At 38.8% G+C, this 15179-nt stretch overlaps 1 protein-coding gene across 1 annotated transcript in view; it reads right to left on the bottom strand.

Annotated features, from left to right (window-relative positions):
• Window positions 1–15179, bottom strand: part of LOC121089667 (potassium voltage-gated channel subfamily KQT member 1-like) — a 511237-nt gene that overhangs the window by 281523 nt on the left and 214535 nt on the right. The window contains exon 12 of the mRNA XM_040597076.1: window positions 2464–2478. Within this exon, the coding sequence (XP_040453010.1) occupies window positions 2464–2478 (15 nt within the window). The remainder of the gene's footprint in view (window positions 1–2463; window positions 2479–15179) is intronic.

The raw sequence follows: 15179 nt of genomic DNA, 5'->3' as shown, positions 1-15179 counted from the left end.
ATAAAATACTGAATGAGAAAAGTTGTTTTCAAATAGATATGTACTACGTTGTAAATAACTTCTGTATGGCTGGAAATGTCCCTTTTGTTTCATCAGAGGATATGGTTATGTGAATGCCATTATTTTGATAATAAAACATATGGAGTGTCCTTAATTCAGGAAAAGAAGGATAAAGAAAAAGGCTCCTGAGAATTATAGACCTTCATTAACAATCCTGGTATAAAAAAGATTATTCATTCAAATGCAAGTAAAGAAAGATAAGAACAACAGGGTGTCTTGACCCCAGCATTTTCATACTGGTCATATGGAAAGAGCCAGATGGACAATCCTGTCCTAACAAAATGTTCATTTGAATTCTGTCTGTTCAGATGTAAAAAAATAAAATAAAATAAAATAAAATAAAATAAAATAAAATAAAATAAAATATTAAGAAAAGGACAATGTGAAATTGGCTACTGTAGACTTGAAAAACAGACATCATGTCATCCATACCCCTGTGTTCTGCTTTCATGAGCAGGCAGTCAAGAGGATTCTTGAAAATACAAGTATTCTTCCTGTACTTATAGCAGAGAGAGGACAGACATCCCAGAAAAAATATTACCTGTAGAAGTCTATGGTTGAGTTGTCTGTCCACTGCCACAGAAAAACTCAAAACATCCTCTGAGACGAAATTATCAGTGTCTTTCTAAATGTACCTTTCTAGAGTGCTGGTGTTTTATCTCACGCTAAGAGAAATTAACTTTCAAAACTATGCCATTTTCAATAAAATATTATCATCACCCATTAGAGTTGAGTGATGTATATTCCAGCAGTCTAAAGAAAGCAGGAAGGCATAACATTTCACTTAAAATAATTTGAATTCCAAGTGGTGCTGTATGTAAACAAGAAATATAGCTAGATATATGCACAGCACATGATCTGCCAGGACATTTCCCAGGTCTCTTTTGAATCTTTTGGACACTGAGCAATATTTTTTTCAAAAAAGGAAAGAAAAACTCTCACATAAAAATTAGGGAAATCATGCTTTCCCCTACTTTTTTCTTAAGTCTCGGTTGACAGCCAAGTCCTACAATTTACAAACTTCTATTTCTGCCTTATCCTGTCATTGAGTAACAGGCCTGGATTTGAAGCACTGGAATCTGTTATGCATAAAATAACTGTACTAATGATATTGATTCAATTCAGAATTGCCACAATTGGATCAGGTAGGAAAGCATAAGCACCAAAAGAGACCTCCACGTTTCCACTGATGTTTTCCATCAGGTAAACAGAAAGCTAAATCCTGAAAACCAAACTAAACAATTTGTGTTTACAGAATGATGCTCTCGCCTCATTAACAGACCTTCAAAAAACTAATCATGTGTAAGGGGGAGGAGAGATTATTTTCTTTCTAGTCAAGAACTGGGGAGTCAGTCACCATTGCTGGGGCTGCCTAGAAATATTCACACTTGTCTTTCTGCTTTCTTCAAGGTTTATTTACACAGGAACATGTACTTCACAGACCTACTGCCCTTTGTACCTGAGATGCCCTTTTACCCACTATTCTTTTTGGTGGTCAAGTCTTTTTCTAACAGGCTTAAAAAACAGGATGGAAAATGCACAGATTTCCTCCTCTGAATCCCTCCAACCCCTTCTCGGTGGAATCAAGGCAGTTTCGCTCAGATCTGCATCACCCCACGGCAGCCAGGATTTACATCTGGCATGTCTGAAAGCTTTCTCGGGTATGAAAATCCTTCTTTAAAAAGAACGAAGAAGAAGGAGGAAGAAAGAAAGCTCACTGAGCAGTAGAAACTACCTAAGTAGAGCAGGCTCAAGGCTGAGGCATGTGATTTAATTGGGGATGTATTTAGGCTAACAGGAAATGCCACTGATAAGAAGTTAAGGACTAAATGGACAATGCCTTCTAAGGGATTTCAAATTCTTTGATGGGCCTATAAGGCAGAAGTCCTCTAACAGTCTGTGCTGCAACCAGAGTTAATTATGGATTTATGCATGTGGAGAAAAGGCTTGATAGTTATCTGTAATAAGCCTAAATTGGAGAGAGACAACCTGAGGTCAGAGAAGTTATTAGTCTGGCACAGAGAACTTGTAGTGAATCCTGGAAAATGGGCGGGTGGGGGAGGGGAGAAACCCCAAACTCACTCTCCCCTCCTTCCCAAATTGAAATAACACGGCCTTCATCAACCTCACTTCCCAGCTGACATGCAAAAATCAAGGCTTTCCCTTTCCATGGTATCTGTTACATTTACTTCACCATTTCCATGCAAAATACTTTAACAATCACTCTGTTACCACGCTGTCACAAATGAAGTAGCCAGCTGAAAACATAGCTGGTTTCTGGAACACAGGACCTTTTTGGGATATCACCTTGTTCTGAAGACGGTCTTCCTCATATACAGAAAAAAATGGTGCTTGCAGGCCAAAAGCAATTCTTCTCACCCATGGAAGCAGCCAGCATGCTACCTGGCTAAGCTCCTGCTGCTCAGCAAGAGCATGGACGTTGCCGTCTAAGAGAGTTCCAGCTGTGACAGAGCCGTGCTACAAGAGCTCTGTAGGTGGAGGATTGAATGCCAGTTTTCTATGTTGTCATAAACATGAGGTATCTAAGAATGAACAAATTATTTGCCCCAGGGTGCTCTAACTTGATTTGCTATATGTAAGTCAAATTGAATTAAAAATCCTGCCTTTCCAAAAGTTCCTTTACTGCATTTTCAAAGATGCAGTTTGATCAGCTGTCAGCTGACTTTGATTTCACCAGAGGCCTACACGATACACATTGTGCCTGCCAAACCTTCACAAAAAAATGTATTTAAGTGCCTGTTCTAAAAGGGGGGGGGGGGAAACTTCAATATTCCTGGCTTCAAGGGTTTGATACTCTGCACATTCTGAAGTATAATTCACTTGTACACTGAGAGTTTTTAAATCCAAGCAGCACTCACAGATTTCGTGCAAAGGGCTGAGAATACACAGATCCCGATCTGGAACCACACAGCTCTTGTTGCATACCAACACCACAGGAACCGAACGACTCCAGTTTCACCTGAGAGCACACCAGGAGGTGTTCTGAGACATGCTGCTGTACAAGCCACATGTGACTGCATGGCTGCTGCTTACTGTAGGAGCTGCACTCGCTGGAGTGTCTGCTTAGATGAAAATTTTTGTCTGTGAACTTTGAACAGAGAGGTGATGAGTAGTTATCAAGGGAGGAAGCTAAACAAAAATAGTAACAAAATTTTTGGGCTATTTGACCTGATATCTTTTTTTCTGGGTTTGGACAACTGTTTTTAAAAGGTTGCCCAGCACAGAGCAGAGAATACCTTCAATGATACAGATGTAACAAACCAAACGGTATTAAATTCTTTTTTGACATACAGTATTATTTCTGTTTCCAGATCTCACTGCTTTATTGCATCTCTGGTGTCCTCTTGAAACTCCCGGCTTTGGGACCATACCACTGTCTTCATGAAATACGAGAAAAGGCTGAACATCAAATAATATATGTGCCATCAAGGTGCGTGCCACACAGCGGGGATGCCCACAGATGCTGGTTAAGTCTGCCCAGCCTCTCCGCTGTTAGGGTGCAAGTCAGCTCTGGTCTGAAAGCTCTTTGACCAATGTAATGCTGGACGGGACTGCACAATCCTGGCAGCTTGGCAGGGCTTGCAGGCTGGGCTTAACACTGTTCTTGCATTCCAGTGTATTGCATGTAGAATCTGTCCTACTTTCTTTCTACCAGTTTACAGTGATAAGAGCTCAGATCACATTGTGCTTTTGGTAGAGTAATAATCGTGGAAAATTCTGAAGTGCCAAGGCTTAGGTGACCTCTGAGCACTCAGGCAATACTAGGACCAAATTCTTACTCTTGCCTAAATAAAGAGAAACTCGAGGAGGCAGACCTCTGTGACGTGCTGAGCTTAGGGCAGTTTATGCCAAGGATAATGCCTCAGCTGCCCTGCCACAGGAACTGGACGCTGCCTGCATGTCCACCGCTGCAGGGCAGGCAGAAGTGTGATCACTGTGACTCATTCAGTCCTTTTTGCCTGTCCTGCATCTGTTCACAAGGACTTTTAATTATTGCCAACTGGAAGGACTGGTTTGGTTATAAACACAGGGCAGCACAGTATAAAGTTTTCCTTTGCAGATCCCTACTAATTGATCTTCAGAGCTTTCCTTTCCAACTGGAAAAGCGGTGCTCCTCTCTTCCTTTTTTAGCGAAGGCCATGATTTCAGTTTGAGTTATGAGTAGGATAAAATATATCTTTAAATAAGCAGGTGAGTAGAAATATCTGAAGAGCCTGGTTTTATGGATCAAAACTTTCAGAGCAGTGAGACGGCAAGAATATGTGCTTCCATTAGAAACATGTGTGCTGAATATTAGGCAAAATACTTTTGTTTCCAATACTGCCAGATACTTGAAATCAACCATCCATATTAAGGTCACTAAGCTAAATGAAGATGCTTAATAAAGACACCATTCCTAACATGAGAGAGTATTTTTTTTGTAACCCGTAAGCCTATGTCTTCATTTCCCTGTGGCTAGCTGTTTATATAATGAGGGAGAACTTCTTTTCATTTCAGGAAATATTCAGGCCTATACAAAGTCTTCATTTGAGACTCATATTGAATGTTGATTTCATCTGTCACTAAGAAATTATACCAAGGTTTGTACAAATCTATTTATAAACCTTGTAATTTTCATTATTAATAACATTTAAAACACAGTTAAGACCTTTCATATTTCTTGTGAAAGCTATGGTAAGAATGAATAATGGAAATCAAATATCTGCTTCAATCTTTGATTTAGAAAAATCAATGGCAAAGTGTAGGCGTGTTCTGTTGCATTTTGGACTGTGACACTTCTTTTTTTGATGAGATGCCAGCTGGACTGCAAAGACACTTAACACATTCGTAAAGATGTCTGGATTTTTTAGTGCCAGGAACCAACACCAGATTTTTACCATGTGCAGCACAAGTATATAAAATGTTGCTTCTGATCTTCTTATTGGATCAGTATTTCAAAACTCATCTGAACACTTCCAGTGCCAGTATGCACTTCTAATACTCAATCACAGTAACGGAACAAGCACAACTCAAAAGAAGGACATTTCAACCAAAAAATCTGTGCTACTTCCTGAAGCAAGTAGCATTTCCCTCATGATTTCTCAGTCAAGTAATAGTCAAGCTTAACTACACTTCACCTACAATACCTGATAAACCCCAGCCAATGGCACAGTAGTGATGTTAGATAAGGAAACTGTCTTGCTCTTTTCATAGGTTTTCTGGTGCAATGATTTCCTTTCCTTTAATTTACCACTGGCTACATAAGAAAAGAGCAAAACAAAGCAACAAAAAGTGTTTTACAGCTGGGTGAGAATGGAAATACTTAACCTCTAGCATACTGGTCTGGAAAAATGATAAACCACCACCAACAGATTGTACTAAATTCACAACAGCACTAATATTAAGAGATAGTGGCTACAGTTGTTGTAAACAAGAAACGCTAAAAAGTAACACACACAAAAAATGAGTACGGAATAAAAATTACAGATTAATTTACAGAGTTTATTTGCCTCTGTGCTACCCAACACAGTTCTCTCACTTAATTCAGAAAAAAGAGTGCAGCTGGCGAGCCAAGTCTGTGACCTCATTTAAATCTTCAAGCTAATCTTGTGATTATGGTATTTCCTTATGACTGTTCTAATTTGTGAGTTATGATATTCTTTTTCTATTTTAAGCTGCCCTTTCAAAACATGTATTTGGATTAACTACAATATATAAACATTTGTTCAAATTTAGGAAATGTCTTTGCAATTATAATGAAGCAGATTATTTCTAGCAGAAATATATTTCAATTTAAAAGGCAGTTATGTATAATTCAGCTCATCATAAGAAAGAATACAAAATGATTGGCATAGAGATATAAAATTTATCATTAAGATCTCCTGGTATTTACCATTACAATATCCTAATTTAATTTCCTTGCTGCTTTTCCAACTTTGCAAAAAGTATGTAATAGTTTCTGAGAATTTCAGGAGAAAACAAGCATGTTCATGTCTATGTAATGAACAAAAGTACTTAAAAAAAATCCCCCCCATCCAGTCAGTAACAGTGTCAGTCAAAAGATCTAATAGTACTCTGCTTTAAAGCAATAAGCTAATGCTTGACAGAGGCTTCACTCTTTTGTCAGCAATGTGCTTTTTGCTGTTCCCAATAAATCACCCAAATTTGACCCAAATATAAGTCTCTGAAAGACTGGAGTTTACAGTTGCTCAGGAGAGATTTCTTACAGCTTGACAGCCCAATGATCTAATGATTTGATTTTTGCCAAGCAGACAGTATTTCCACAGAGCCTTTACGTGACGTCTGTACAGACACAGGACATGCTCAGGCTGAGGGCTGCAAGTGGAAATGGGAGTTTCTCTGTAATTGCTTCTTCCAGGTAATTGCAAGAGCTCCACTCTTGGGAATCAGCAATAAGAGCACAGAACGATCTGCCGGTGCTGTTAGAAGACGCAGCCTTTACTGATAGCTAATCATACGGTAACTAACGTGGAGGAACACGGGTGCAGTAACATTGTTATAATTACATGGACACATTGCAGGATGAGACCAAAATATGAGTTAATTTATATTTTATACCCAAATGCTTTTACATTAATGTGGCAATTCTGTATGTTAAACATCTAGATGTTGCCCCCCAAATAAAAATAAATCAGTAGAACATTGTACTGGATATTTTTTATGATTAACAATACATTAATTGGCTTCTAGACAACGTTCTAGGCATTGGAACATTAAGGAAATGAGAAGGCTTTTATGACGGCTAACCTAGCAGAAACTTACGATACACTATGCCGTTTCAGATTTATCGAATACAGGATAGGGATGTATACAGACACGGCAATAGTTATACAGGTATACAAGAAATATTTTAGAAACATAGAGTCTATAAAAAAAATAATATTTGCTATTCTTTGTACTTTTTCTCTCATAAAACCAACCTTCACTAATGCAGCTTAACCACACACAGCCATACGGCTCAATCCCATCAAAATTGTCTAAATATGCAACTATTCCCTACATCATGTCTCAGCAACATGAACTACCTACTAGTGGTCCAGGTACTGCACTCAGTCATAACAATACAACATATGTATTATGTTACCACTAATAATTATCTAATTTATTTTGTAGATAGACATTTGTATTTTAATCTTCCTATAAAATCTTGTAAACAAGCAAACATCTCTTAAATTAATCATATTTAGTAGCTGTGTTGCTGAAGAATGAGCAACACATTGAGCTCTCCATTAAAAAACCAAACACACAGCCCCCACCTCCCCACCCCACCCCCCTAAAAAAAAATCCCTTACTGGAGAAACCATCCCTGTTTTATTCTAAAATATGATTGTATTTCCAAAATTTAAACCAGATTTTAGTTTACATGGAATGTAGACAAAATGGGGCTTATTAGCAGCTTGGTCACTTGTTTTGATGTTACCAGCATCTCCCCAGGACATGAATAATTAACAGTGGGACACTCAAAGAGGCTTGGATCATTTCCAAGTGTTTCTGTACTTCAATAAAGCCTGGATCCTTTTAGATATCCAAAATCATCATTATTCCCTTCTTCCTCCTAGTTTAATTGGTCTTAAGTTCCTAACAAAATGAACACAGTAGCTTAATTAGACTCAGATTTCAGAAAAAGAGCTTGATCAGTATTTATGCATTTAAATAGTGTGCTGAAACTTTTCAGATCACCTCCAACCTGGCATAATTTGTGAGCTGCAGCATGACAAATGTCACAATCAGGTAAGCATTATAAGACAGACTCAATGGCATCAATATTTGATTTTAAAGTTCTCCTCTAAATGCAAATTTTAATGAAATGTCAGAGCTATGGATTTATTCGTTACCAATGATTCAGAATTACAGCTTTAAAATGTTGAGGTCAGAAGACTGTATATTGCTTCCTATAGAAACTCAAACAGAATTTTTATTTTCTTTAGCTACACATGACAGGGTCACAAAATACTTCCAACAGCTACCTTTATAGATACAGTTTTGATCATACATTTCAATGACTTTATCTTGGCCATTAGGAGCTAGCTCATATTACTGTTAATTTCCAAGCTATAATGTAATGCATTTAAGAAGCTTAAATGCTTAATGCCGCAGTCTTTCACAGCTCCGTTTTTTGTCAATTACTGCATGCAGTTTTAATGCTTTTAGTGATACCATGCTCTTAATGAAAAATCATTTAAGCCTGTTGAACTGCAAATTCAGTTTTTCCTGATGGGGGTCACAATTCAGTACCCTTCTTGGAATTTTTTAATCTTTATCAAAAATAGTCCAGCGGTACAACTCCTAATGTATCTAGTTTTCATAGACTGCAGATTTCCTAGGGAATGGAATGCAAAGTATGTGGGGGCTTCTTACCCATAGAAGTATGACAAGAATCTCCAGTTTCCTCGCTGAAAAGCAGTGAGCTTTCAAAAAGAAAGTGTGATGTAAACAATGTGTTACTTCTGGGGTCCTGTTCCACTGTTACACGCAAGGGTGCCCCATCTGTTAATAGCGTGCTGGGAGTGCGGTTCCAGTGCTGTGATAGTGTTCTGTGGCAACCTGTACCTGCCACGCAGCCCAAACAGTAGGCAAAGCAGCCACACCGAGCGGCAATATGCAGAAATTCCTCAAAGGCTGGAAGAGAGGAGATCTCTGGAGGTTTCCCAGTCCAACCTCTCATTCAAATGACATCAAGTTTCTTGGGACCTTGCTCACTTGAGATATGACTATCTCTAGGAATGGAGATTACACGTCTTCTTTGGATGGCTGTCCCAGCACTTAATCACTCTCAATGTGGAGAGTTTTTTCCTTCTGGGTATTTGGAAATTCCCTTGGCTGCAAGTTGTCTGCTGCATCTTGGTTTTTTATTGTGCACCTCCAGTAAGTGTTTGGCTTTACACACAGTGATTTCTCTTAGTGTCCTGAACAACTGCTGGGCAGCAGTAAAACAGCCGTTTCATATCTAATGCTGTTTAAGTTACTACCAAGGCAGTCAACACATGTGTGTGCTATAAAATGCGATATTCAGTAATATTTGCACTATAGTCATGAAACCCAGATGCTGTAACCCATGAGGTTACTCTAATGATATCACTGGATACAGACACTACTTGGATTGAAAGCTCACCCTTTTAATCCAAGTTTCTCAAAAGTCTATTTGTTAATAAAACTGTTAGTGAAATTAGCTCAGTAAAAAAGTAACTGCTTAAATGTAACTTCCTTTGACACAAGCATATGTGGAGGTCATATATAGATCTCTCTTTCTAAATGTCTGCATGCTTGAGGGGTGTGAACACTAAGCTAAAGGAGTTTCAATAGTAATTGAAGAGTGACATAACTATTGATTATGAACATCAACTGTGTAGACAGATACAGCAATGTGGCTTTTGCACGCCCCGGAAAAGGAACTGCCAGTGTACCATTCTGAATATAAAACTGAAACTTCATTTGGAATAAGGGATGCCAGACCCACCATCAGCTTCGCTTTAGCTGATCTTCAGTCCCTTCTGTTAATGTCTGCTTATTTTTAGGGTTTATAAGTCTTCAGTGAGATGTTCCTTAGCTTTTTGACTTAACAGATGTATTTCTATCATTCCATCCATGTCTTATTTTGTATACGTAGTAACGAGAGGTCATAAGTGCACTGTAAAACAGAACCCTCAGGTGATGAGGCCTTGAACAAAGGCAAATATTGCTAAAGGCAACATACCCTTATAACTGCTAAGTGAGGGGAACTAGAAAAACACCACATTGTCCTAATCAGAGTATTTTTGTCTCCAACAGCTGGAACTATTCAACTGAACTATTACTGGAAGAGAGTAGTATATAATGTTTTTATCAATTTACATGGATAGCTGCTCTTACAAGCCATGATCAGGCTGTTGCAGTGTAGGTGTGCTGGCAAGAGGATTAGTGGAAGCAGCTAGTATTTGGAAAAGAGCAGTCTCTTTAGCTAGTCTATGCCAGATTCGCTTCATTAAACAAACAAACAAACAAACAAAACCCACAATGGTTTCTGTCAATGTTAAAAAAAATATCAAAATTATAATGAACTGTGATAGTTCATTTGATTAGCAAGAACTGGCTATAATGAAGGGTTAAAACACAATTTATCTTCAGGAATGCTTAGTTACCCCAGAAGCAAAAAAAGAAAAGAACATTATATTCTTTCTGATTCTATCCAAATAAGTTTTCTGGGGAATCAAGCTATCTTGCTGTCTCCTACCACAGATGCAATTTTCTTAGGAATTTAGATTTATATTTAGTTTTGAACACCAAATATTTTCCAGAGAATTATAAATCAGGCACCCAATCAGCACTAACAAAAATACACTATTTATATATAGCAATTGTTTCCCTTTGAAACACTTTAGCCGCAGCAGATCTTACCCTAAGAGCACGCAAAGCAGGCAAGATTGTAGTCTCCTGGTCTGCAGTGCTAAAGGGATCATGCATATAGTTTCTCGTTTGTGTATAAAGGTCCAAAAGCTGTTCTGCACACTTCCTTCATAACTCTCAGAGTTGTAAGTCTAAGTGTCCATTCCTAAAGCCTTACCAAAAGCCATGCTGAAGATCCATTTTGATTACATCATATCAAAGAGCGATCCATTACTGCAAATGTATTCTTCTTCACATATGCGATTATGTTACTCTCTCTGGGATTAACTGGGTGGTGGAAATCAGTGTATTCAACTTCATCACTCCAGGCATGACTGAACATCTTTCTAGTCAGCATCAAAGCCTACTGATATGTCAAGACCGCAGTATTCAAATTACTAAATGTAAAATCACTAAATTACTGCTTTGTGCCATATCTGAAATTTGCTTTGACATTTTGAGAGAAAAAGATCACACTCTTATGCAGAAAACCACTTTATAATCCACTTAAGGACTTAAGATAGTCTAAAAGTTTTGTCCTATTATAGTCAAGGATCAAATATCAAAACCATACACAATATGTAGGAAGAAGGCTAGCAGCTTAATTAGGTTATGTTCTGAGATTGCCATTAGGATGGATGTGCAATGTGATTTTGACATGACCCTTTCCAAAGGAAGTCATGACACTGAACTCACTAAGAACCCACAATGAGGTCAGAGCTGAAGGAAAACAGTATCAAAGTCCACTTGCTCTATTCAACAATGCAAAATGTGGTTTACTTGGAAGCATTAAGAATTTTAGCAGGACAATCCTGAGAGCCCTTGTAAAAGACAGGTCTGAACTATTGGCCCTTGAGGAATCTCAGCACCATAATTTATAAGTTAGAAGACCAGCCAAAATACCATGATAAAGCAATCATAATTCAAGACTGAATCACAAAAAATAAACCTTAGACTACATTCGTATCACATTGCGTAGGTGATTAATTTAGGTATCAGGGCAACCAAGATTTAGGCACTCAGCCCTAGCAAGATATTTCAAAGAAATGCTCAGAACAATCTGGAGACATTTCATCACCTTTGACAGATACTATTCAGTCATTTGCCACAGGGGCTGAGTCTAGCAGCTCACCTAAAACTGAACACAGGTATTGCTGAACTGATTACTGTGCTTTCCTGTATGTAAAACACCCACTTTAAATACCTGCTGATTCTCATGAGTTCTTAAATGACATAAAGCCATTTGATTCTGGTAGGAGAGCTGATGCCAGAGTTTCAGCAAGTTCTGAAGATGACCATTACCATTACTTCAGCCAGCCAGTTCTACCTGTCCAGCTACAAATACCACGTGAAAGCTTTTTCCCCCTGCCACTTCCCCAATATGCAGGACAGATTGGTGCTTAGACGCGTGTGAAGTGGACCACAATCTACTCAGCAGAGCCACTGAGTCGCTCATTTGTTGCAGAGATATGATCCAGCAGGGACCGAGCCCTGAAGCAAAAGACACCTGTTTTTTGTCAAGTATTACCCACGTGTCTTAGAAGGGAAGGTTTTACAATGGAAAGACACAAAACCATGTCCAGCACAGATGTAGGAGTAGAATTCTTATGGATTTGTCATGTCTTAAGTACTGACATATTACCTAAGCATCAAGTTGATAGAAGTTTCTTCCATTGTCTCTTTGGAGCTACCCACACAAGACCTGTGGGAGGTGACATTGATCTAATTGGCCCAGATCCAGCAGTGACTTACCAGCAGCCACATCCCCTGTCATTGCAGACACCAGGCTCACCTCTTCATTTTACTTCTGACGTACAAGGATTTGTTTATGCCTACTCATGTTTAGAAAAAAACGAGACCCTTGAAAACCAGAGGCAAATAACCCCAAAACAAAACCCCCAAAACCCAGCTGTTCTATTTTTTAAACCTTTACTACAAATAAACACCAGCAAGTTTGCTGTGTTTCCGTGATTATCCTGAGAAGCAATATCTGTGTTCCCGTATGTTTTCCCAAGCATCTGTATTGTAAAGATGTTTCCTTTGAATACACACACAGAGAGATCAGAAAGGCTGCTCCAGCATTCCCATGGGAAAGTTTAAACTTGTGAAACAAACGTTTTCATTGGCTGTACTAAATTGTAGTTTAATTATTTTTTTTTAAACCAAGTGCAATTTACAGTCCGCATTATTACTGTTATTTTGTCAAAAACGTGGATTCAAGAGAGTAAAAATGGGATTGGTCTTAAGGGTTTGTAGTTAACGGCTGAGGGACACACAGCAGCATTGTTATTTGTTCACGGATAGCTGGAGCACTTACTGTAAATGCTAGAAGTGATTAAATGTTTAAACAAACGACTTCTAGAAGCAATTGACTGTTCAATCACTTTTACTTCTGGATAATATCAACTTTCTCATTTCCAGTATTTCTGTCTGTCTTCACAGACCCTGCTGGGTTTGTTCTTCTCCTTAGAAATCCTGAGGCACTTGTATCCATTATTGTCAGTCTAACCATTTTTTTTATGGCTTTGATGGCAACCTGTTATTATGCTAAAGTATTATCTCCATCTTGTACACCGTTATGTAAATACCAGTGCTGATTCATCTTTTACTTAGAAAGAAAGCAACATGATGCTTGAAAGGCTAACTCAGTTTTTAGCCCCGTGTCCTAAGGAAATTAAAAATTAAAATTAAAAATCATACACTCTGCATAATTTTGAGTCTTTGTTGGCTTTCCATCTTAGTATGTCTGAGATGGACTCTTAAAACCAAGTCAAAGAGAAGTAGTGATCACAATTATGTTTTCTTCTAATAAATTTAATGAAAGTAAGAGTCAAAGAAGATAAAAAAAGGAGCCCCCATTAGTGGTGCCCCGTGAACAGGAAAGACTGCAATATAAGCTCCCTTTTTATTAGACACTAGAGAATCCAGGCACACAAGAGGCTCTGTAAATATCCCAGCTGTGGGGAAAGCTTCAATTGGAGCAAATTTTACTGGACATCAGAGAGTCCAACCATGAAACTCAAATCCATAGGAAACCAGGCTTCATTAGTTTCCCTGCTCACAAACAATCTGTTAATAAATGGAGACTGATCAGAAATGTAATTATATTTTTTCCACACTCATGTGTACATGCAAATGCCAATAAATACAATCAGCTCACACACAGCCTGCAGGAGATAACTGTCTGTTTGCAAGAACAAAGCACTACAAATTAGGAAACTTTGGCACGCTTCCTATTTCTTTCACCAGGCTTCAATGTGTGATCTCAGGAAAAAATCAAACATTCCCATGGGTCAGGCTTCCTTTATCCATATATGTTTATGTTTATACAGTACTTTCTGATTCCCAGCTAAAAGGTACTCTATGAAAGAGAGGAAGTTTGGGAGTGCTGCTAACATGACATTGCTCATTTTCCTACCAAACATCTGATTCTCAGATGCCTGTATAACAACATTGTCGTTTCTACAGTGGCTTAACTTCTTCAGCTATAGAAGGCCCCTCTCAAATACAAAACCAAACAATAATAACAAGAAGAAGAAGAAGAAATACTTTTTCCCACTCCAGTCTCCTCCTTTCAGGTTTCCGCTTCGGCTGACCTCTAGGCCAGAATATTTAAATCCCAAGATCCTTCCTACCCAGCTTTGTCCACCACTGCTTTATGTCTACCAGCTGCAGGTGCCCTAACCTTCACTGGTTCATGTCCTCCAAGCCCAGGCACCCTCTATGCCAGAGCTTGTTTCAGTTCCTCAAGGCCCTGGTCTCCCCAAACCATGCACTTGACTCCCTTCTTTACCTTTCCCAGCCTGGGAGTCCCTTGTACTTCCCTTATTCACATCCAGTTCCTTTCCTCACCCTTCCTCTTCCTCCTGTCTCAGCTGTCCCTGCTATTTGCAAAGCCAGTCCAGCACACCAAAAAAGCCACCATTACTAGACAGGGTTAGGATGCAGCTTTTTCCATCCTCAACAGCCACAACATCACTCTGGAGGTGTGCAGCAGCCTCATGGTGGCCATTGACATCCTTTCTGCATCTGGGGAGGCATTTAGTTCCTGACAATCACAAGGGCAGCTGGTCCTTGTACACAGCCAGGTAACAGAAGCTGAGGATTTGTACATATGGACTGGTGGGCAGCCAGAGCTCCCCACCCAGATGCAATGGTACCTTTGAACTGGCATATTCTGGCAAAACAGCAGTTTAAATGGGTTTAGATACCAGCATCTTGTTTAACTAGGATTGCTGCCTTTTCTGCCATGGCCAAAAGCACTAGTTAGAAATTCTAAGAGATGTCCAGTGGATGCAAAGCCATGCTAAGCCTAAAACTTGTACTTCTGGCACACTTTTTTTCTAGAAATAGCTGAAATAAAGGGAATGTGCCAAACGTCCTGAACCTGTAACTCTCTCCTACATGGAAGTAAAGAAGGATGCACATTAAATTACCTCTATACATCCCCAGAAGGCAGAAAAATCTATAGGCTGCAGATGTATATGTCAGAAGCTTCTGGTTATTTTTCCCTGACTCTAGGTATATGAAAGAATTGATTTACCAAACTATGGGGCTTCCCATTTTGGTTTCCAGACTGAGAAAGGATTAATTTTATTTGACATACTTTCAGTAGACCATGCCATGCCCAGCTAGAAAGATTATTGGAATCAAATTTATTGTCTATGGTAAAAGGCAAAGGTCACAGTGAATGCACCAGAAGAGTATTATTATTTAAAGAATGCATTATGTGACCC

This window comes from Falco naumanni, chromosome 5 (genome assembly GCF_017639655.2).
Source record: "Falco naumanni isolate bFalNau1 chromosome 5, bFalNau1.pat, whole genome shotgun sequence".
Taxonomy (NCBI): domain Eukaryota; kingdom Metazoa; phylum Chordata; class Aves; order Falconiformes; family Falconidae; genus Falco; species Falco naumanni.
The sequence above is the reverse complement of the archived record's forward strand: the minus strand, read 5'-3'. Positions and strand labels throughout refer to the sequence as shown.